We start from the raw sequence: 23,263 nt of genomic DNA on the forward strand, positions 1-23,263 counted from the left end.
TAACCGACTTCCATAATTCGCGACAAAGACTTTTTAGCGCAAAAACGCGCCCCATAATAATTGCAATTATCTTAGTTATACTGAATCAATGTTCATCCCCCATGTTTTTCAATGAATAAACGAGTCCGCGCAGACCGCTATACAACCAAACATCTGTGTTATCAATATTATACTTTCTGCCTAATATTATGTGACATCAAAACCTACAAACATGTCACTCTCATCACCAAAGTACCAGGACTTCACTCATTATACCGCAGCAGTGTTGCTATCTTTTTCTATGCTGATTATAGTACAAAGGCGTAAAAAATATAGTATTTCTGATAAATGTATAGTACTGGAACATTTTTCGTCTTGAATCCTTTAAAATTATAGTATTTTGGTATATTTGGCATAAAATTGTAGTATTTTACATTTTTCGCAGAATTAAAATTATAGTATTGTACTATAATTATAGTACGGTTGACATCACTGTACCGCAGTGAGTTCCATGAGGTATTAATGGAGACGTGAAAAAAAAGTATTGTGACAGATAGAAAACGCGTTTTTAAAAGTGATAATATTGAATTTTTTAAGATTGTGCTGGATACAAATCGAAGTATGTTCGGGACTCTAAAAATTTAAGTGAAATCGTTTAAAAATCAACAAAACAGCATTTAAATAAGAAATGTGTGCGTTTTCCAAAATGTCTTAGGATAATAATATAAGGAGATTAATAAAAGTAGAATGAATTTTAATTCATTGATTTATTTATGTTTACAAAGATAGTACATAATTCCAAAAGTAAAATGTCACCATCAATGAATTTATCGTCAATGTTACACACGTAATATTATGATTGATACATCAGACAGTAGATTACAATACAATAAAATATAAACAATAAGTAAGTTTTGAGTTCTAACTGTAGAATCTGTATGACGTAGATACATTACAAGTTTATTTAAATTGACTGACAGTAAAAAATAAAGATATGTACTTATATATTAAAAATAAGATTTCATAGTAAAATGGTACATCGGGAGGGGGTCTGGCGAGACAAGCTGATACAAATGAAGCAATAGCGACCATGAACAATATAATTAGTGACTACTTCGCGCATTGGCATGCGCATGGAGAGAATAATGTAGTGCACCTTTCATTAGCTGTGGTGTTCACTTTAGTGATCAGCATTAAATATAGTACTGGTGACTATTATAACACTATATTATGAACTACATACAGATATACCAAAAGAGGAACCATCTGTGGAGCTAAAAAAACTTAAAGCCATAATCGTTCAGTCTTTCAATAGTGACCAGCATAGATTCTAGCGAAACCAAAGTTCTACATATCTATTTGAATTGTGGGAATTTTTAGAATGTATAACTTTGGAACCCACTGATTTCATACCAGTCATTAATACCTGAAAAAAAAACAATAGTTCGAAGATGGCATACATACCTTGTCATAACTCTTTGGTAAATCATAAATTCCTCATACTAAAGAAAACCTGATGTTTTGATTACAAATATATATGGATGTACCTTGATTATAGATGTATATGGAATAAAAAATACAGTTCTATAAAATAATGCACATTCAGTAAGTCCCTAGTAAAGAAATAAAATGATTCAGAATCCTTTCCACAATGAACATGGGAGTTGTAATGAAACAAAATTCAAAGAATTATGTACCTCTATCCTGAAATATTGTATTACAATAATATATTACATTGATTTAATACTACATAGTAAAATTGTCACTGTTGTAAATATCGGAATCAGTAAAATTTCGTTCTCTGTTCATTCCTGAATGATATATTTTCCTAAACTTTATCAGAGATGTTCAGCAGTTTAATTCTATGTTTAAAAATAAATAATTGCTATTATCATCCTTTAGCTAGAAAGGATTTTTTTTCTATATCTGTCAGTACATACATGAAAAAGACAGAGCAATGACATGTCATTCTATGTTAATTTATCTGTGTACAAAATTTCTATTTATAAGATTAATGAAAAATTTATACAATACAAAGAAAAAATAATACCTGCATCTTAGTTACTTTAAAAAAAAAGCCGCATTACAAAAATATGATTTGCGAAATATATATTAATTATTAGTAAAAAATCAAATCTTTTTAAGAGATTCTACGTTTATGTTTACATGGTGGTATGCAAACTTCAGCTAGTCAGTCATCTTAGAATAAAGTATTCGATTCACTGGCGATATTCGATGATTCTTTTTTCAGAACGCATTTCGTAGGTTAGTTTTGAATTTCACAGGCTTGGAAGGTGATGGTTGTGAGGTGCTCGGTCTCTTGGGACTGAATTTCTTTGGAGAATTCATGACAACATCGACAGCTGTTTGGAACATTTGATGTTCTAAACGTTTATATTCGTCATTCATATTAGCCAGATCAAGGTTAGCATTTAATACTAATACCTAAAAAGAAACAAATTATCAACATTAAACATTTAAACTGACTAGATTTTTACTCGTGTCAAGGGTCCCAGGTTCGAATCCTGGGTCTGTCAAGTACACATATTGTTTTTCAATTTGTGTATGTGTCAGAGTATCGATCTAATAGGTTGAGCAAGTGGCTGACATCCATTTCTCGTAAAAATCTGTCAATACAAACCTCCACTCTGTGGAGGCCCATATGTTCCTATTAGGATCGGACATGTTCGAAAGAAGATTTTTACCGTTTTCATATGTCATGACTGCCACAACTCCGTAATCAGATGTGAAATGAGGCAGTTTCTTAGTAAGCACATAGTTAGAAAACCTTACTACAGTGTCACATTTAGGAGAGAAAACTTAATTTTTGTGTTGTGTTGGTCTTCTTTCAGTAATACGATACATCTATTTATTGTTATGAATGAATTAATATTAGTATCAGTGGTTTTACTAATTTCAGTCTGTAAATGAGTTAAACCAGACTTGTTAAAGCTCTCAATTTTCATTAGTTTGATTCCAATGGAAAAAATTAAGGGGGTTCGGTTCCATCAAATCGACAATTGGAATCGTAATACTGGGTTCCAGTTCTAGTTCAATACTAAATCTATAATTTTGCATAAGTCGATTGCGACCAATCGCAACCACTTAAGGACTTCCGATTCCAAAATAATTAAGGGTTTTTCAGGGTTCAGTTTTGATTCCATATGTAAACAGATATGTTTAGTGACTGTCAGTAGAGTAGTGCTGAATAAATTAGTGTCGGTTCACTGGTTATTTAAAGTTTTAATCGCCTCCCCCTTCTCAAAGCGCATTCTCAAATATTTCAATGTTTAGGTACCAACAATTTCAAATCTCACCGCTCTTAGTAAAAAGGGCAATACACTTTTACTTCGGACTGTTTAATCGCTTCTTTCATATTTGTACGCTTAGTTTAATGGGTATGAATATATATTTACTTCTTGGGTTTTGCATAAGTCAAAAATAACAATGACATAATTTTCTATGTTTACATGATTTAAGATTATTTTATGCAACATAATATTGATAAGCGCTGGACCATACTGTTTTAGAAAAAAATCCCAGCCCCACCATATAACTGGTTAACATAATTCTAAACTAGCAATGTTGGATGCGAAAGTTCCTGGATGCAATTGAAAGTGGATAAACAATGTTATAATATTAATGATGCCCTTTCCTTTCAAGAGTACAAGCCCTCCAAATAGAGCAGAAATATAGAATGATAGGTATATGAATTCACAACAAATTTTCATAATAAAATGCATTAGAAATCTATTATCATACGAAACACTCAGTTTAATTAAATAGGTAAGTAATTTAATATTCATGCATCAGAAATTTGTAATGTATAAGATTGTGTGAATGTGAATAGAATTGTCTTCAAGATTTGGCTTACAATTAGTGACACAGAATTTCTTAATTTCTATTTGTTTAATATGTATGAAGTAACAAACCGGTGCAGGGCATTTGAAGTTTTTTGCATGTATTAACCAATCCTCATGAAGTTTATGCAAGTGCTCCAGATATTCCAGCGGCACACACTGCTCTTCGGAACGAGCTCGCTTTTTGATTCGCTCATGGACGATTGATGGCGTTGTTCGCAAATAAACTGAAATTAAATAAAGTGAGTAGACATACAATCTTCTCAGTGGGGTAGCACCCGTCTCCGAAGTCATGGGTGCGGGGTGTGGCTTCAAATCCGGAACAAAAATTACAAATTGTTTCAATGTTTGTTTGATCCTAAGCAATGATCCAATATGGTGAGTGAATGATTCACAACCATTCCTCATAAAAAAATTGTTAAAACCGCGTTGACACGATCCAAGTTGACTTGGACCGAACGCCATCCGAGCGCACTCGTACGAGACAGCTTCATACTAATTACTCCTATCCAAGCTAATTCGGATGAGTAGGACGCGGTCCGAGTAGCTTGGATAGGAGTAATTAGTATGAAGCTGTCTCGTACGAGTGCGCTCGGTCCAAGTCAACTTGAATCGTACGTCAACGCGGCTTAATAAAACCTTCACTCTGTGGAGGCCCATGTACTCAGTCCGCTAAGGAGAGAAAATAGTAATTTTTTGCCTTAGGTATAAAATCATGAGTGAATCATGGCACCTTACGGAGGCTTAGAGCTTTGAAAACAAATAATTACATTGGATACTGGGTCTGCGGTGGTTTTAAAAATAACAAGGAGATAAGAGAGTCAAGCAAGCACTCTCCTGTCTATGCCCACATCTTGCAGCGGGCCCCCCTACCTATCGCAGGGTGACACTCTTCAGAAGCGTTCTCCAAATGGGGTTCCAGGTAAAATTAAGGGTAAAAAGTGTATTTTCAGTAATTTTATGTATTCTCGAATACACATATTAGTTGTCGAATATTGACACAAAATAATTTAAAATTGTATCACACAACTACATATTTAAAAATCTTAATACTCTTGAAGGAAAATAGCACTGAGTTTTTTTTACCATCAGAGCAAATTTGTGATGTGTATTTATCTCACTTATAAGGTAGACGCACCACGCAGAGCCCCCAGGCCAGAGCCCTGTCAGCCTCCCCCCCGCCCCTTGTGGGGGCCATGCTCCTGTCAAATCTAAAGCAAAGATGCAAGCTGGTTCCGGTGAATCAAAAAATGATATAATTTTATAGATAATTACATTAGTTAAATTAAAGGCAAAAATAACTAAAACGGTAGGTACCGATAAGATCTGCAGGTATATCGATTGTTGATGTAATGAATTGGAACCACTGATCGAGAACAGCTGACATGGCGGGATGCATGGTTTTCGACTGGATGAGATTCTCAACAAAGCAGTAACGGGCGCTGTAGATTGAGCGCTCCATCAGTTTGATTTTGGTGGGAGTCTCTTTCGTGTGCATCAGGAGCATGGATAACGTCACGTATGACTGGAAGGGCATCGCCCATTTTTCAGGAGACTTGTACATTAAATCCTGAAAAAATTAGAAAATCATTACACAACGATAGATAATAAGTTTTATAGCAAAAATAGAATTCATATTTTTTGAATCCGTTAAATATAAGGGGTCCTTATACATCTTATATAATATGAAAAAAGAAATTCAACTTTTACTTGGTAAACATGGGTCATGATAATTTATGTGTGTTGTCACTTGGTATTTCATTACATAATATATACATTGTTTCTAAGACATGTGTTTTGCTCACTTGGTGAGTTTTTTCAAGTATTTATCTTGTGATAATTCAATAACATATCATGATAACCAAGGTGAAATGAATAAGGATGAAAACAAGAGAAACTCTGTTTGAGGCTTTCATGGTTGTTAGCTATCGAATTAGGTTTTTGGGCAGTTAAGCCTAGTTCAGACTAAGCTAGTATTTAGTTGAGTGGCGAATGATTTACTTACCACTAAATGTTTTTGTGGCTGAAAAGTGTCTGAACACAGCAAAAACAAAATCGTGGAAACAATAATGTAATTGACTGAAGATAATGTGTTAAGAATTGTCTCGCGTTATTTGGTATTTAGTGAGTAGTGGTGGGGGCTGCTACTCGACCGAAAAGTAGAACAGAATGGATTGACTTAACTAAATGATTTGACTAAAATTGACTGTTCATACACGTTTAGTTATTAAATTACTCGACACTCGACTAAAATACTAGCACAATCTAAACCAGTCTGATCCGTGTGTTCTTCATCATTCTTTCCTTGACGTTTCGGGTTTGTTGCAGTGGCAATGTATTGCAAATGTATTGAGTGAGATAATGTATTGAAGTGTACTTTTAGGTGTATGAATGTGAACAATTCTATTTAGCTGAGAGCAAACTTTACTTGAGTAAAAGGGTGGAGGGAGAGTGAAAGTGTACAGTTGCTTTTCTTCAAACAATACTTGAGTAATCCTTGGAGTGGAGTTACTCTTTAATCGAAAAATTTTAAATTTGCACATAAAATAACATACCAATAGATTCCAACCATCCAAATTGCGCCACGCTTCAACAGGCTCAGTAACTAAAGTGATATCTTCATATTGTGAAAAATGCTCAAGGAATGTGGTTTTTCCGCTTCCTATATTGCCCTCTACGACAATTGTGAAGGGCTTCTTTTTTGAAACCATTGTTCGAGAAGTTGCCATCGTCTTGATTAAGTTTCCTAAAAAAGAGAATACCTGTATTTAAATTGGACATAGTTATGCAGAAAGTAGCTAGTCCACAAAAAATAAAAAAAGGAGATATGATATAGATCAGATGCGAGAAGGTTTTCTCTACATTCTGCTGAAAATAGCCAAGCCGCAAAAAATTATTCTTGAAATAAAATACTATTTACAATTTGACATTTTACATACATTTTTTTTGAATCATGTTGTTACTAAAGTGCCATTATCTCAGCTCGACATTATTGTGGATTGGCTACATTCTGCATAACTACGTTCAATTGCAATACATATTACTATTGCAGTGGTTGTAAAGGATTGACCATTTTTCTAAAGGCCACAGGCATGCGCTCGATTACATAATAATAAGTATTAAACATGTTAAAATAATTGTCTGTTTCAGAAATGTATAAAATGTAGTATTTTTTCGGACTATCAGTATTTTTCGTTTATCCGTGCCGTCTCTTCCCACCATTAGTCCGGATAATCGGGAGTGTACTGTATATGAACACGAACTGTCAGACAAATTTATGAAATGTAATATAATTAACCGTATGTATGCCACAAGCGTGTTTACACGCTCTACAAATCCGTGCATGCAAGACCGGCCATAGAAAATGAGCGTGAATACACGCTGTACTATACACTAGCCCTGGTCGGTTTTTAAATAAATTAATATATTGCCATCTTTTGTAATCATGGTGACATTCTTAACCGATTTATAAGTCTTTATGATTTACTTTTAATATATTTCTAAATAATGACGTTTCTAAGGTTTTATTTTTTCATAGAAATTTGTGGCCCGCTGGGTACCACCTTTCTAATACCTCCTCGCATTTAAAGGGATAAATTGAAAAATGTATTTATTCATCAATAATAAACGCAATTTGATTTGACTATTATAAACAGAAACAAATGCATATTTAAATTATTTTTTAGCTTCTAAGCATAGAAATAAGTCAAAACCTAACTCAACCTATTTATTTATGAGTTACACACAGCAGGTTGTTAGGTTTTTATTTGATTTTAGGTATCAAAAGACCATTACTTATCACAAAAATGATCACAGTATTAATTAAAATCCCCCAGTGCCATTATCCATTGCTGCACTTGCTTCTATAATTGTCATGTTTATTATTCATGAAATACAATTCCGTATTAATAATTTGTAATTGTCTTATGTTGCATTGATTGGTTGAAACACAATATATTGTTATTTACATTTGAAAATATTAATTTGGGGCCGAAAATCATGTTTTTTTGACAATATGTTTCGTCACCCTAAGTATTGTAAAATTATTAAATACGGTTACAGATGATGGGAGATTACAGATCTAAATATGTATGTAAAATTATGGTAAAACTGCGAAGAAGAACAAGCACAAATGTGGCGCTAAAGTTGCAATGTAAGAATTGACGGTGTATTGCAAGCTACTAGTTCTCCAAACCGCCGCGACTCAAATTATAGTTGTTGGAATCTACCACACTACTTGGGGATTCTATGAAATTAATTAAAGTAGAACTTAAAGTTATCTACATTTATTAAGTTTCTACTTTCTAGAAAATCTGTGAATGAAGTTAACACAGCGCCACATTAAGTCAAACTATACAAAGCATCAAAAACTAGGAACAATTTTTAAGTCCTAGGCAAGCGGGTAGCACATCCGATATTATTTTAGTAATGATTTAGGATGCTGGGTGCACATGTCCAGCACGGTTGCTGTGAGACACGAGACTGGGCGGGACAGAGAGACGACTGAAGCGGTAGCATTTTGTCATATGGCCATCTGAGACATGACTCTATCTGAGTTATACTATATCTATGGTTCTACGTTCGTTAAGCATCAGTAAAACATTCATGCAAATGCCAATATTTTAGATAGAAATGTGCATAGTTTGAAAAAAATTAATAACAATTATTAGTGAAAAATAGCTTGTGTCCATTTAAAAGAATATTGATGATGTACTACTAATTATAATTAGTTTTTTTACCTACAAAGACGTCTTACGATAACTTCGCGCGCAATGGGCCGTAATAAATGACAGCGAATAGTGTTTTCGCGCCTAATTATGTACCCCAAAGTACCAACCAAAAATAATAAATCTGTGAAACACCAACGTAAAATAATAACATGTTAACATGTGGTAGTAATACTTTTTGTCAAGACCAATAACATAGTTTCAAAAACCGAAACTTACTAGTAAACATCATTAATTCCAAGTAATTCCAAGTGTCATTAATAATATTTTGTCAATATACTCAAAATCCAGTAACGTAACGAAATGTCAAAAAGTAAGAGGCATAGATAATATAATATATAAAACATAGATAATAATTATTATATACAGATAAAGCAATAGACTAGGTACCTAGTATGGTATTACTTTCTTTCTGGGAAATTCTTTTACGTATGCATTAATAATATTATGATAATTCGTAGGTAATATTATATTTTATAAAGTATGTAGGTAGGTAACAAACCTATTTTACGTCCTACAAAACATTCGTACCTATCAATCTTGTTATTGATAAAAATTGTCTATGAGAGTATGTAGTATTGCCATAATTATAATAATAACACATATTATTGTCCAATCAGCGCAGACCATGTCATAATTTGTGGTACGGCTGTGACAGCGAGTTTAAATCCAGAGAATTCGATTTTTAGGTTGACGTGTTATTATTCGTGGGTGTTATATTTGGTCATATTCAACGGCGGCGACGCGGACAAAAGTCTCATCATGGTTTCCTTAAATCTAAGAGTACTTATTTCAATAAGTAAGTTTCAAAATTATACTCATTTTCTATTCATAGTGTTTGAATTTCAATAAGTTTGCTCTGCGACTGAAAGCTTAAGCGGCCCGGCTTATTTTTTGGCTTCACACGTCAAATCAAACATAGCGTATAGGTATTTTGTGTTCATTATCTTGTTTTGATTGACTTACAGGCTTCTTGTTATGCGTAAGCAGCGTTGGAGCAATATACCCCTCGAGCGGCGATGTCGTCGACTTGACCCCGGCAAATTTTGACAGAATGGTTAAACAGAGCGATTCTATTTGGATAATTGAATTTTATGCTCCTTGGTGTGGGCATTGTAAGCAGCTCGTGCCGGAATACTCTAAAGCTGCAAAAGCATTGAAGGTAGGTTTCGTAATAACCATACCTAATTGAAGTGTTTTAAGAAAAAATATAGCCAAACTAATTGAAATGCTTCTCTAGGGAGTTGTGAAAGTCGGCGCTGTGAATGCTGATGAACATCGTTCTCTGGCAAGCGAATTTGGTGTGTCAGGGTTTCCTACGATAAAGATTTTCGGTCATGATAAATCCAGCCCCGAAGCATACAATGGGGGTCGCACTGCATCTGAAATGGCTGATGCCTGTCTGAAAGCTGCAAAAGCCAAAGTGAAAGAACAATTAGGTGGCAAATCAGGAGGTGGATCCTCTAAGGTGAGACTCAACATAATTTATTTTCATACAGTAGTGGGTAGATAGCAGTGGCGAAGACTCCATACTAGGCGATTATTTGAAGCCTACCTTTTTATTTTTTATTATATTATTTATGCAATTAAAAATATTTTTTAATTGCATATTGACTTATTTATGTAATCACATTATAGGTATATTCTATAAAATAATTTATTTTGCCAACGAGAGATGCCGTATGTGTAGGAATGTATTACACAGATAATTACAAAACAATCTGCAAAGGTTTTTAAAAATATACCAGTGCGCCGCGCCATCTGTCTTGATGTAAATAAAGGTCGGATTATGTTTCAAATAATTCTCAATTTTTTTCATATGGACTTTACGTCACTCTTAGCCTCGCCCAGTCTATCGAATTGTATGAACTAAGGTAAGTTCCGATCGCAGAGCCTAAAACCGTTTTAGGTCAAACGAGAGCGAGGACTCACCACTGATGCGTACTCACTTCCACTCACAGTCGGAATACAACGATCGAATAGATCGGTAGAATAAATCGAATATTAATAAATAGGTATAGACTGTTTTTAAAAATAAAAAGAACTTTTATCTAATGATTTTTGATGTGTCTAAATGTTTTGAAAAAATACGTAATTTAAACTGATCGCCTAATTTTATGTCATCAGTGAGTTTTTGAAGTTTCATTAAATTAGTGTGTCGTTGTCATTAGTTATTCGTTAATAGTCGTTGTATTATCTTCTTATTTCTCGTAAGTATACCTGATAAGTGTGTTCTTTTTATCAGATCTCTACAGCCTACCTCTTTCCAAAAGTCACCCTTCGCCACTGGTAGATAGTTGATTTTGTATTATTATTTTTTATTTACAAGTTAAACACACAATGTATCACATTAAACACTACCGAACTACTGGCCGAATCCGAACACCAAATGCCCCTCTACCATAAGTTGAACAAACCGATTGCTAAATTTGGCAGTCTATGTTTGACAGATTGCAACTGACAGAATGCGTTTGGTGATATTTGTCATAGGTACTTGTTTTTGTTCCGTGTTTCATTATGATTCAGTGAATTATTTTGATTATTGTCTGATGGTATTATCTATTTTACAATTGATCCTATTACTGTTGCTTCATTTTATTCAATCATAACTGCTTTATTTATACTAAACTTTGCTATCGTAGATGTAGCTAATCTACAATGCCGCAAAATTTCGTAAATGCGACGATGCTTTCGAATTCAAGAGTCTCGCTAGTAAATACACATCAGATGCAGATTCATGAAAATCTAATTAATATAATATTATATTTTTAACAACTCAATTCATATGATTGCGCTGGAATCAATGTATACGTAATAATTATATGGTATACTATCACGATAACAATTTACTTTTATTTGTTTTATTTCCACGTTAAGAGATTTCCTATAAATAAATATTGTAATGATTATATTTTTTATTCAATACTAAATGTTTATTCGGCACTCGGATTATCCGGCCATAATGTAATATAAATCGGAAAAAAAAACAAATATGTAAGTATGTAATAGCGAGTTTAACATCTTTCATTGCCATTATACCACTAGGGAAATCTAGCGGCAAAATGCGAAAAAGTTTATCATTTTTATTCGACAATTAAGCGCACATAGACATTCTCAAGAATGGTTTTAAGCCAGGTGTCTATGAGCAGGGTCATTATAAGGGCGTTTGTGTTTTTCAGATGCTTAGTTTAGGTAATAAATCAATGACTTAGGTCCTTAAATATAATAATAGGCTTTAAATTATATTGTTATATGTTTGATAGACATTTTGGTAATTGTGCCGCAGTTCGTCGCTATAGTACTTGTTTTCCGAATAGACCAAATGTCGATTGTTCAGGAAACGAAAAACAAAGTTCCCTGTCTTATATTTAAATATCAGTTTATATATCAAGCACTCTGTCTCCTTTTTATGATTGCCACATTATCCAAGAAGAGATTTGATGAATAATATATTAGTATAATTCATTAAACTAAGAGAAAATACGTTTTATTTACAAGTAAGCAATGTGGATATACGGATCATTCTCAGCGCTGGCTGCGAAAAGTGGATATTCGGAACAAAACAAGGACATTCGGAATGTAAGACCGTAGCGTATCGTTGCATGGACCACGGTATACCGTGTGGTCAAAAAGTACAAACTTAAAAACTTAATATTTATTTACGTAATTTTTAATAAATTTACTGATACGTACATGATTTTTTGTAAATAGGTGATCAAGTTGTATCAATGATCGTTTTTACCTAATTTCATAGGTAATTATATACTATGCCATTCACCATTTTCTGTTTACAAAATTGGGAATCAACATAAAATTATATACCTAATTATAGTTATAAAAAATCTGTATCCATAGATTTACGTAATAATAATGTAGGTAGTAAAATTTTCCTAATTTCTATATTAAAACGGTGGCAATGATATTTTTATTGGTCACAAATAATGCTTCATTATGGATTTTAATTGAACTTGATACAATTAAACTTATTAAAAACCATATATTGCATATTAGGTATTATGTTTTATTGGCATGGAACAAAAAATAGGGGCATGTGTTATTTAATAACCATTGATTGCGAATATTCTATCCTGAGTATAATATTATTATATAAAATATTCACTCACGAAACCAGAATTAATCTTAATAGATCGTACATTTACTAAAATATCTATTGGATAGCCAATAGTATTATAATTATACTAAATGAAAATACAATCAAATGTACTATTCAATGGAAATCCACCAAAAAAAAAAATAGATATAAACATACATCTTATTAATAAATGAGATTAAATATTCGCGTACATTTTAGCATGAATAGAAATAAAGTAAATTAAAAACAGAAAAAGTTTTGATTATAGACATTAATACTTTGGACGCGGAAGACGCACACGGTGCGTAATGACCAGGCGGCCGATCGATGTAATTAACGTGCATTTTAAAGGGGGCAATTAAAATCTCATTATCTATTCAGCAGCGAAAGCGTTAATAATAATTATTTTTTAAGACAGTAGTTACCGAGTCACACTGTACAATTCGTATGACCGTTGGGATATTATCTCTGTTTCTCAGTACAAAATACAGTAGTTTAGGTTAAAATACTTACTTCCATAACTCTGCTGTAAGTTCAGAGCGAACTGGTGATGTACCAGACAAGATTGATAACTTTAAATTTGATAAATTCACTATTTAAACGATAGAAACTTAAAATAACACAATAATAGTCAAAATCGCGCGCTTTGAAAGACGAAAAACAGACATCAGTCACATATGAAGTGAGCGACATTAGAAGTAGACAGCGCTATATGAAAGCGATATGCGAGAGTGAGACCGAGCTATTCTATTTGACATTCGGAAAATAAGCACAAAGCAATCGTTGCGAAACATGGCGTATTCGGAGTTTTTAAAAAAATATCTCCATTTCTACATGAAAATATACAATTTTTATAAATGATTTCGGTGTAGTTAGACAAAAGAAATATAACTACATTAAAATGTTGATTTTGACAAAAATGGATATTCGGAAAACAAGTACTATAGCGACGAGTTGTTGTCATGAGCTTTTATATTTTTTTTTTACGAAAATAGTTTATTCTATGTCGACAATTATAATAAATACCTTATTAATTGAGTTAGCATTTACTTGTTAGAATTCCAAACAAACGTGTAGAATTTAATATTATTTATATTTTCATTTCTTGTCAAATAATAAATACCCTTTTCTGTCAGCACAGGCTTTTCGATCCAATGTTGATTGAAAATTTTAAATTTTCATACATTTTCATGCATAATTATCACAAACTAATATTATATTAGGTAATATTAGTTTGGGGTAGGTTAGGTTTGGTTTGGTCTAAAAAGAAAGTTATAAAATCTCATGACATCATCTGCGGCACATTTACCGACATTTTATTAAATCTTGATAATTTGAAAGAATAATCGCGAGGTGGTCTGAACTATTGACAATGAGAAAAATTTAATCTTATTAAAATATTCGTATACACTACACGTCATGTGCCTTATGGAATATGTATATAGGTAGGATGCTACTCTTGTTATAAGATTTAATTACATATTTATGTTATTGTTTTCAGGGTGATTCCAATGATGTAGTGGAATTAACAGATTCAAATTTTGATAAACTTGTAATGCAAAGCGATGACTTATGGCTTATCGAATTCTTTGCTCCTTGGTGTGGTCATTGTAAAAATTTGGAGCCACATTGGGCAAAAGCTGCAACTGAACTTAAAGGAAAGGTGTGCTATTTTTGTATTTTATTGCAATCATATTTTCGTTTTCATTCGACTATTGATCATTAATATAAAATAATTACATTAATGGTATTAAATTCTCAATTCTCGTTGGAAAATCATTTTATTAATTAGAATAAAACAATACTTAATATATAGGACCTCATCGATATAAAATTGCGTGGATAGAATACTATATTATTCAGGATTGGCTTAATCCATTAGGCGGATCGGTATTTTATTTTAATCAACTTACGTAATTTGGATAGAAATTACAAAGGAAAAATAAACTTTGTAATTTCGTATGCAGATTTCATTGTTAATTTTTTATTCTTACCTCAGGTGAAACTTGGTGCTCTGGACGCCACTGTAAATCAAGTGAAAGCGAGTCAATACGGTGTACAAGGCTACCCCACCATCAAAATGTTCTCATCCGGGAAAAAAGATTCCGATTCTGTCAGCGAATACAACGGAGGCAGGACGACGAGCGAAATAGTAAACTGGGCTTTGGACAAATTGACAGAAAATATTCCTGCACCGGAACTTGTTCAGGTACATATTATTATATTTAATTATTTTTCGCATTTCCTAACTGAATGTAATTGATTGAGAATAATATGATATTTTAAAACAGGCAATGGTGTGTATTTTGTTTATATCTGTTATGATTTTATTTATCGACGGACAGTATTGTGTGAATCAATTAAAATTTTTTTTTTCCAGATTGTTAATGAGAAGTCTGTGCGAGATGCGTGTAATGAACGGCCGCTGTGTGTTGTTTCCGTGCTGCCGCATATTTTAGATTGCGATGCGGCGTGTCGGAACGGTTTCTTGGATACGTTGAGACTGATGGGTGAAAAATATAAGAAGAAAATGTGGGGGTAAGTTTCGTTCAGAATAGTTTTTGTACATGCACATAATTCGAATGTGTATATTTTAGAATGAATACGAGTTGAAGTGATTAATTAAAACAATTATTTGTCAGATGGATTTGGGCGGAAGGAGGTACTCAGCCAGCAATGGAAGAAGCGTTAGAGATCGGCGGCTTCGGTTATCCTGCCATGGCCGTTGTCAACATTAAGAAAATGAAATACTCTTTACTCCGAGGTTCGTTCTCTGAACAAGGAATTAACGAGTTTCTCAGGTATTATTTTTTAATTCACATAAATTGTTACAAATTTTATTAAAAATCTTATCACTGCCAGCGAATTTTTACTAGGTGGGTGGACACTACCAGATATTTTGGGAATAAAATAAAGCCCTTATAAAATATGAAATAGGAACAGAATGATAAATATTTGTGAAAACTTACCATATCAACATGTTTCTAGAGTTTGTTATGAATATTTTAACACTAAAATCATAAATATTATTTAGAAAATATACACCAACAGTTAATTCAGAAGTTACGACATTTACAAGAACCCGCGAGTTAATTCGTCCGTGGTCTGACGCGACATACATGTTTTGGCGAGTTAATTCGTCTAGCACTGATAAGGGAAAGTATAATAAAACTTAAATGTCAAATTATAATCTATTTTAATTGATCAATCCGTATTTTTAACCTATTGTGCCAAACATGAGAAATTCTCATGTTAGAACAGGTACTTGTAATAAATTTTTTTTATACTATATTATTAGAGCATCTATTGAAAATTTCTGGTATTAACCCGGCACCTGCCTCAAAAATCGTATGACGCACCATAACTACGCATGAATTTCATTATCGTCTTTTTTCTATACTAAAAAAAGCAATAAAAAATATGTCACAGCTCCAGTCGAGAACCCAAAACCATTAAAATAATTTCGACACACTAAAAAACCGTAATAAATCAGTTATAATATCAGAAACACTCGAACAAACGAATGCTATCCAAATTTGAAAGAACTCACCGTAAGACGCCATTTTGTAGCCAATAGTTAGAGCTCTGCGCGGTGTGTACTATTTCGACACTTGTGCATTACGTTCCCACGAATTGAAGTGTTACTAATTTTCAAGTGCATATCGATAAATCACATATTAATGTCTTCGGGTTGAGTCGTAAACAAATATAAAGGGGACCCTTTTAATATATTTAAACTACACAAACACTTAACTTATTGAATATTATTGATAAATTAACACGAACTCAGATATTAAAAAAAAAACAAATACAATAATAAACCTATTTTAAAATTCTTTTGACGTGTGATATATTTTAAAGCAAGGTGACAGACATAACGCAACATCACACGTTGGGCACATATAGCGAGAGAGTTTTGTTTTTTTCGGATTTTTTTTAGAATTCCCGCATACGAAACATCTCCTTCTAGGCTTATCGGTATTTTGTGTCGGTAAAATGTATTCTGGCAAATGTCCCGTTGCACTTTTGGGCAATAATCGTACGGGATTATCGCTAGTTGACGCTGTCGGCTTGGGCAGGGGTGCATTTGAAATTCTCACACAATATTTGTTCATTAATTGTTTTATTACACAGAGTTGAAAATCGCCCAATGTTTTTTTGTCACATTTAATAAATTTATATAAATAAAAAGCATTTAATAAATATAAGTCGATCATGTGGAATGCGACCTTTTTATACCACTTGATCGACTTTCTCATACACGACAAGTTGCTAAGCATCATGTCGGACTTATCTACCGTACCCATATTTTTGTTATAATCTATAACACATTTTGGTTTTTCGATGTTTTCGCCAGTTCTATAGTTCACTTTTCCCGTTGGTCCAAATGATGCATCGTGGAGGGTGGATAGCATGTGAACATCCCTCCTATCGTGCCATTTCAGAGCCAAAAGTGGACTATTGTACTTAGACTCGGTATCTCCCTTTTTCAGTTTGCTGAACTCTGGCATATCTTTACGATTTTTTCTCACTGTACCGCAAGCATTCGTTTTGTGAGAGTGAAGGTATTTAAAAAGCGCCGGACTCGAATACCAGTTATCACACCATAAGGTGTGACCTTTCCCGATGTAGTCTTTCATTAGCGTTGTCACTACCGCACCGGAAATACCGAGATTTTCATTGTCTTGTATGTCAGTCCCTTCCCCACAATAAATTATAAAGTCAATAATATATCCTGTCATTACGTCACACATCACAAACATTTTTATTCCAAATCGATGTCTTTTGGAAGGAATGAATTGTTTAAAAATTAATCTACCCTTAAACACGATTATGCTCTCATCTATGCAAAGATTCTGATACGGTATCATCGTTTCCCTAAAAATTGTTCTTGTGTGTTCTAACAGTAATCTAATTTTAGCTAGTCTATCATTTGAGGCGGTCACACTAGGATCAGAAAAATGAAGCATTTGTAAAATAAGTTGGTATCGATTTCTAGCCATTATTTTCCCAAAAATGTCTGCATGCAGGTAAGGATCGGTACTCCAATGTTCCTCTATCGACGTGTGCTTATTTCGAGTCATCAGCATTGATACGGCAAAAAATGTATACAACTCCGGCACTGACGTGTCTGTCCAATTGTGTGATCGCGATTTCGGTCCAAGGTCTCCCGCACTGTACGAATGGTTAAAAAATGTATTCGTTTGGTTCACTATTTCCGACATTATATTTTTATTCAAAAAATGTTCAAAGAAAAGACATTCGGGAGAGGATTCGTTCAAGTCGTTCGATGTCACGCCAGATCGACAATCATTGAATTCGTGAACTATTGGAATATACGGGCCAGTTCTCCACGACCGCAAAAATTCAATTGGCTCGTCAGAGTCCGTATCGTCGACGTCATGATCAGTCTCATGCTGTTCCAATTCCTCTTCCGACATATCATAATCTGAGTCCAATTCCTCATTAGTACGCACATTTTCTTCCTCCATATTTACGCACTATAAAACTATGAAATGTTTTTAAAATGTTTAACTACAGTATTAGGGAACGCCAAATCACAGAAACCATTAAACTCACACACAATAGTTATTGATATCAGTATTAATTTTCACATTCACTAAAATGGGACACGGTAGACAGTACAAAAAGTATTTTAAAAATCGCGGTAAAATAAAATCATACGTTCAATAGTTAATCATGCCAGTTTTAATGTGATAAGTACACCAGACAGCAAAAAAAGTATTTATCAACGATTGCGGTAAATATTCAACTTGTATGCGATAAATACAATCCCGCGCAATGGCCCGCTCGGTTGAAAGTCTGTCGTATACTGCGCAGTCGCGGCGCGCAGTTCAAACTGATTTCTGTCGACCGGCAAAACTTGGCCGTACGAATTGGTTCGAAACTTTGGTGATTATTTTATATTTAGAACCAATGCTTTTAAAATATGTCATAGGTGGCAGGAGAAGGACAAATCAGGCCAAATTTACGTGAAAAAATCAGTCCCGTATGATAAATATGGACGCGGTGACATCGATTTATACACATGCGCATTGCGAATTTGGCCGATTTGTACAAGGTGTGTGACATCGGCGCCGGCCGGGTTAAATGTGTTTAGAAATAAGTTCGCTACAGGGTGAATGATAAATTAGATAACAGGGATTCTTACCAACCAGTATAAAATACTGGATTTAAAAAATATACAAAAAATATAGTTCAGCATTTTAAATATTTTTTTTAATTTTCCGTTTGTGACATCTGTTAATTAAATCTATAGTCCAATATTTAATAAAACAGTTTCGAATTTTTTTTCAATTTTCGGTCCCGTGGAATTCGTATTAACGGTGTTTTACTGTACAATATTGCAGCTATTTATAGTGAAACCATAAAAATTAAATCTTTGTGCAATGGAATTAGGGATGGCTGATGTGATTATTGTTACGATTGCTATTGCCGACATACATCAAATCTATTGCACCACTTACTCGCTCGGCATCGAATCATATTTTTGATATTTACCTATACACGTTTTACATACACGAATTTATAATTAACCTTTCTAACGCGGCAACTGACTTTAGTCAGCCTATACGCGCGAGTCATCCGCGCGTCAGCTGACTAAAGTCATTTCGATTTTCGTTTGCCTAGTACTGCTTTCCGCCAGGCGCGAATAATTCGAATATTGATTTAATTTATTCAAAAATCATCCTTCTCTTGACATCTATCAATGGATAGCCTAAACTTTTGTTCTATCTAATTTAAATAAATATTTTTCGGGAGCGTGTCTTGAATAAAAATATATCAGTCATCGGGCCAATTCAAATTTGCCGCGTATATAGTGTCTTATCGCTTCTTAGTGCATGTGCGCCGAAGACATTTGACTGACGTGTTTGTAACGATACGAGTTTGCGATATAATAAGTTATATTGTTTTTTAGTGATTGAAAAACTATTTGGTGCGTAAACTGTTAAATAGAATATTCGAAAGTTACATTGATCAAAGTGAATTTACAAAATATTTTTACAAAAGGAATGCTTTTGGAGATTGCATTCATTCGCCTATCTGCCAGTATATTATCCGCGAGTTTATAGTTTCGGAAAATAATTTGAACCAGGTGTCATTTAAATATACCTAGAAGTCCGCGATTTAATATGTCTCTTTGTTTATCATTGATTAACATTTTTAAATACTATTTTCTGGTTATAGTATTAGGTGAAACAGACAAAAATTATTTATTTACCCTAGTTATCAGCCATTTATAAAGAAAAGACACGAACACTCAGACGCCCGTTCCCGCATAAATGCGGAAATTGTCGTATTACGCAAACACCAGGTCCCGCGCTACTGAATTTTTATACACTGCGCGGCAAATCATCGTCTGCTGGTGTGAGACAGACACTTGAGAATTATTTTTTTCGTAATACTATTCAAAAGGGTTTGATTCATGACTACTATTTTTTTTATGTAGAATTCTTCTTATATTTATAGTCGAAAATAACTCGAGTTACTTACTATCACGTCATTATAATAAAATAAGAGATTACCTATTCTAGTACCAGGTTATTGAAGTAATATAATAAAAAAAAAACAAATGAACTTGAAAATAAAATTGTGGTGACTATAAAGCATTTAGAAGTGCAAAAAGTGTTTGAAATTTAATATTTTACGAATTGTAATAGGTATTCGAAAAATAAACCATTTTGTTATATAAACTATGTGTCATTCGATTCCATTCAGTTCGGGGTCAATGGTAGGTACAAACCAGGCACTGGTGGTAAGTACATCACTCTCAAATAGCCAGTAGTTCTCAAGGATGATTTATTTATACTCGGCCTGCAGTGCTGCAATGTGTATGCGAGTTCAAACAAAAGTTACACAGTTTGAGATGTCCTGGATGCTATAAAAATGAGTTATTTATGACTGATATTTTTTCAACACACTCAACAAAAATGCTCATAAAAGTCATAAACCATATTATTATTCATTATGTGTATGACATATTTGTCGAAATGGTAGCCGGTAGACTATAAGAATACTGAACTGTTCTTACACTTGTTAATCTGTCATCGACGCATTAGTCCAGCACCATTTCGTAAGTGTCATGGCGCCGCTCGAGTAAGCTGGCATTTTTTCAATGAAGAAGTCTTGTTCGTGATTTCTTATCAGATTTAGGCGACGAATGTTTATTTTTAGAGTCACATAAAATATTAGGTTCTGTCATAATCATTTTTGAACTTGACTCCGATTTTTTACTACTCTATTTGTGTATGTTTGACTGACATTTATTACGATTTATTGATGCTTGAAATCACAACGCGCACTGTTGTACTAAGTCGGGATTCGTAACGCTTAGAAAGGGTTAAAACACGAATATTCTGACAGTTAGATTGAGTTTTTTGTTTTTAGCTATGTTATTATTTTCTGTCTGATTCCAGAGATTTGTCATTTGGGCGAGGTCAAACAGCACCAGTGAAGGGTGCCGAAATGCCAAAGATATATTCAAGTGAACCGTGGGACGGCAAAGACGGTGAACTGCCACAAGAAGAGGATCTTGATTTATCCGATATCGACTTGGATAAAGATGAATTATAGGTTTTCACCTAACATATCAGATTATTGTGTGTGTATGATTTTGTAAAGCACAAAAATGGTATCTTCCAAAAACTTTTTGAATGTTTGACTGACATACCATCGATGCTTTACACCAGTCAATATGTTAATGAGTGAAATGATGTCAATTGAAACATAAAAATATCAAACAATACTGAAATAATGTAATATTAAATTTGTAAATCTGAGCCTGCTAAAATAATATGCGTTCGGTGTTTTAAGTGAATTTAAGTAAATTACGACGTTTCTGTGTGTTCATATTAATTGATATACTTAATTCATATTGAAGTTGTGCATTAATTAAATTAATTCATCGGTGAATGGATTCACATTTAATTTCCAGGCTGCATTTTGCTTACATGTGTAAGCATGCTAAATAATATTCCAAGGGAACTGTACTTTATGTTAAGTAGGCATCTTAATTCTTAAGCTTAATAATTTAATAGTAGAATGCTCAACTCCATACAATAATGTTATTCCGTAAGCAGCTTCATATATTAGTAAAAGATCATGTATTTTTTATCAATTTAGTTATATTGAGCTATTGTAGTATAAAGTCTGCACGGAATTGTCGCAAAGAGAGCAGTATTTTAAGTTACTGGCCTTTTTCTTCCCTTCAAAGATATTTCACAGTACCAAGGTGCAAAGCTTATCGGGGTTGGTTAATGGCATGCGTGCAAATTTTTCAAGAGGTGTGACCTCTCAACGAACGTAAAGTGTATATTAATACTGCACAGCCCACATGAGGCTGCAGGGCAGACAGGTCATGCGGATCATTCAGTTTACCCCGCTAGAGACATAGTTAGGGGCCGACGATACTCATGCTATCTGTTTATCTTTTTTGTTATTTATCCTATCGACCTGAATTTTTCATCGATCAATCCTTCGTTTGGTTTCGAATTAGAAATGGAAAAAAGTATAACATTGATTTACTTCTCAAGATAATGACAAACAAACAGTCCACTACTTCAATACGAACATGGGCAGTGTGAGAGTCTGATTTTTGTAGCAATGTCTCACAAATATCGCACCTCGCCAAGGCTTTGTGAGCTTTCTTAAAGGGGGTCACTTTACATGCATTCAGTAAGAAATCCTATACATAATATGTAACTAATTTGTAAATGGGAATTTCGTTGGGGTTTTTACATAATATTATATTTTTTGTGAATATCGAATTTTATCATTCAAGTAGATATTTTTTGTCTTTTATTAAAATATTTGTATGTATTTTTCTTTAAATATAATGTTGTTTCTGGCTTTATAGCATTTTCAGAGCACATGAACTGAAAATGCTATGAGTATCAACGTACATTGGTTTTTATTATGAGAATGACATATACATAATATCCTTTTCCTCAAACGTACCTACATAAAGTATACATGACAGCCATATAGCTTATACACAGCACAAGTATACTTGAACAGTGCCAGTTTACGTTTAAACCATCTCGTCAAAAAACGCAACGAGAGAAATGTGATTGGTTCAGGCTTTCAATTTCTTTCGTAGTTCTGTATTACACACATTCACTTATACCTGGGCAAGCATGCATCCACAGGAATACAGTATAGAATTTCTAACATTTTCATGTTGCTTACAATATTGTTTTATTGAAAATAGTTATATATAATTAATAGTTACAGTAGAACCTCGATATAACGGGCCTTGGGTTTTATCGGAAAAAATATCCGGTCAAATGTGAAAATTGCTAAGAACATCTTGTTAATGGTATACAAGTGTCACCGCTTGTAATCAATGGTCTGCGCTTGATAATCACGTCATACCTCTCGCACTCGAATTCGAGTCATATTGCCACCCTGCTCGTAGACTGAACGTAGCACTGACGTTTACAACACTGGCCGCTAATTCACACAGCTGTTTAATTTGTTTACTCGGAAATGAATGGATGCATCCATTACTCCATTTAATAAGTTTACAATAGTTAGAAGTAGACGAAGATGACCCTGGGTATCACATCATGACTGAAAGTGAA

The 23,263-nt window shown here is 33.6% G+C and overlaps 2 protein-coding genes across 3 annotated transcripts; one reads left to right on the plus strand and one right to left on the minus strand.

Moving 5' to 3' along the window:
* Positions 1 to 727: 727 nt before the first annotated feature.
* On the minus strand, positions 728 to 8,888 carry LOC147072281 (deoxynucleoside kinase-like). 2 transcript variants are annotated; one of them, XM_085946468.1, is made up of 5 exons: positions 8,786 to 8,888; positions 6,395 to 6,585; positions 5,157 to 5,409; positions 3,912 to 4,066; positions 728 to 2,424 (listed from the first exon to the last, which is right to left on the minus strand). In XM_085946468.1, the coding sequence occupies exons 1-5, from the start codon at positions 8,796 to 8,798 to the stop codon at positions 2,227 to 2,229; spliced, it is 810 nt and encodes a 269-aa protein (XP_085802594.1). In that variant the 5' UTR covers positions 8,799 to 8,888; the 3' UTR covers positions 728 to 2,226. The 2 variants fall into 2 exon arrangements, with proteins under 2 accessions (XP_085802594.1, XP_085802595.1); XM_085946469.1 differs by lacking the exon at positions 8,786 to 8,888 and adding an exon at positions 8,579 to 8,634.
* Positions 8,889 to 9,292: 404 nt separating this feature from the next.
* CaBP1 (Protein disulfide-isomerase A6 homolog CaBP1) lies at positions 9,293 to 22,581 on the plus strand. Its single transcript, XM_085947773.1, has 8 exons — positions 9,293 to 9,365; positions 9,535 to 9,728; positions 9,807 to 10,034; positions 14,161 to 14,322; positions 14,659 to 14,868; positions 15,040 to 15,197; positions 15,302 to 15,460; positions 21,098 to 22,581. The coding sequence occupies exons 1-8, from the start codon at positions 9,329 to 9,331 to the stop codon at positions 21,252 to 21,254; spliced, it is 1,305 nt and encodes a 434-aa protein (XP_085803899.1). The 5' UTR covers positions 9,293 to 9,328; the 3' UTR covers positions 21,255 to 22,581.
* The last annotated feature ends 682 nt before the right edge of the window (positions 22,582 to 23,263 follow it).

The sequence above is a fragment of the Rhyacophila brunnea genome, unplaced genomic scaffold (genome assembly GCF_057557595.1).
Source record: "Rhyacophila brunnea isolate RB1 unplaced genomic scaffold, BYU_Rbru_1.0 scaffold_2, whole genome shotgun sequence".
Taxonomy (NCBI): domain Eukaryota; kingdom Metazoa; phylum Arthropoda; class Insecta; order Trichoptera; family Rhyacophilidae; genus Rhyacophila; species Rhyacophila brunnea.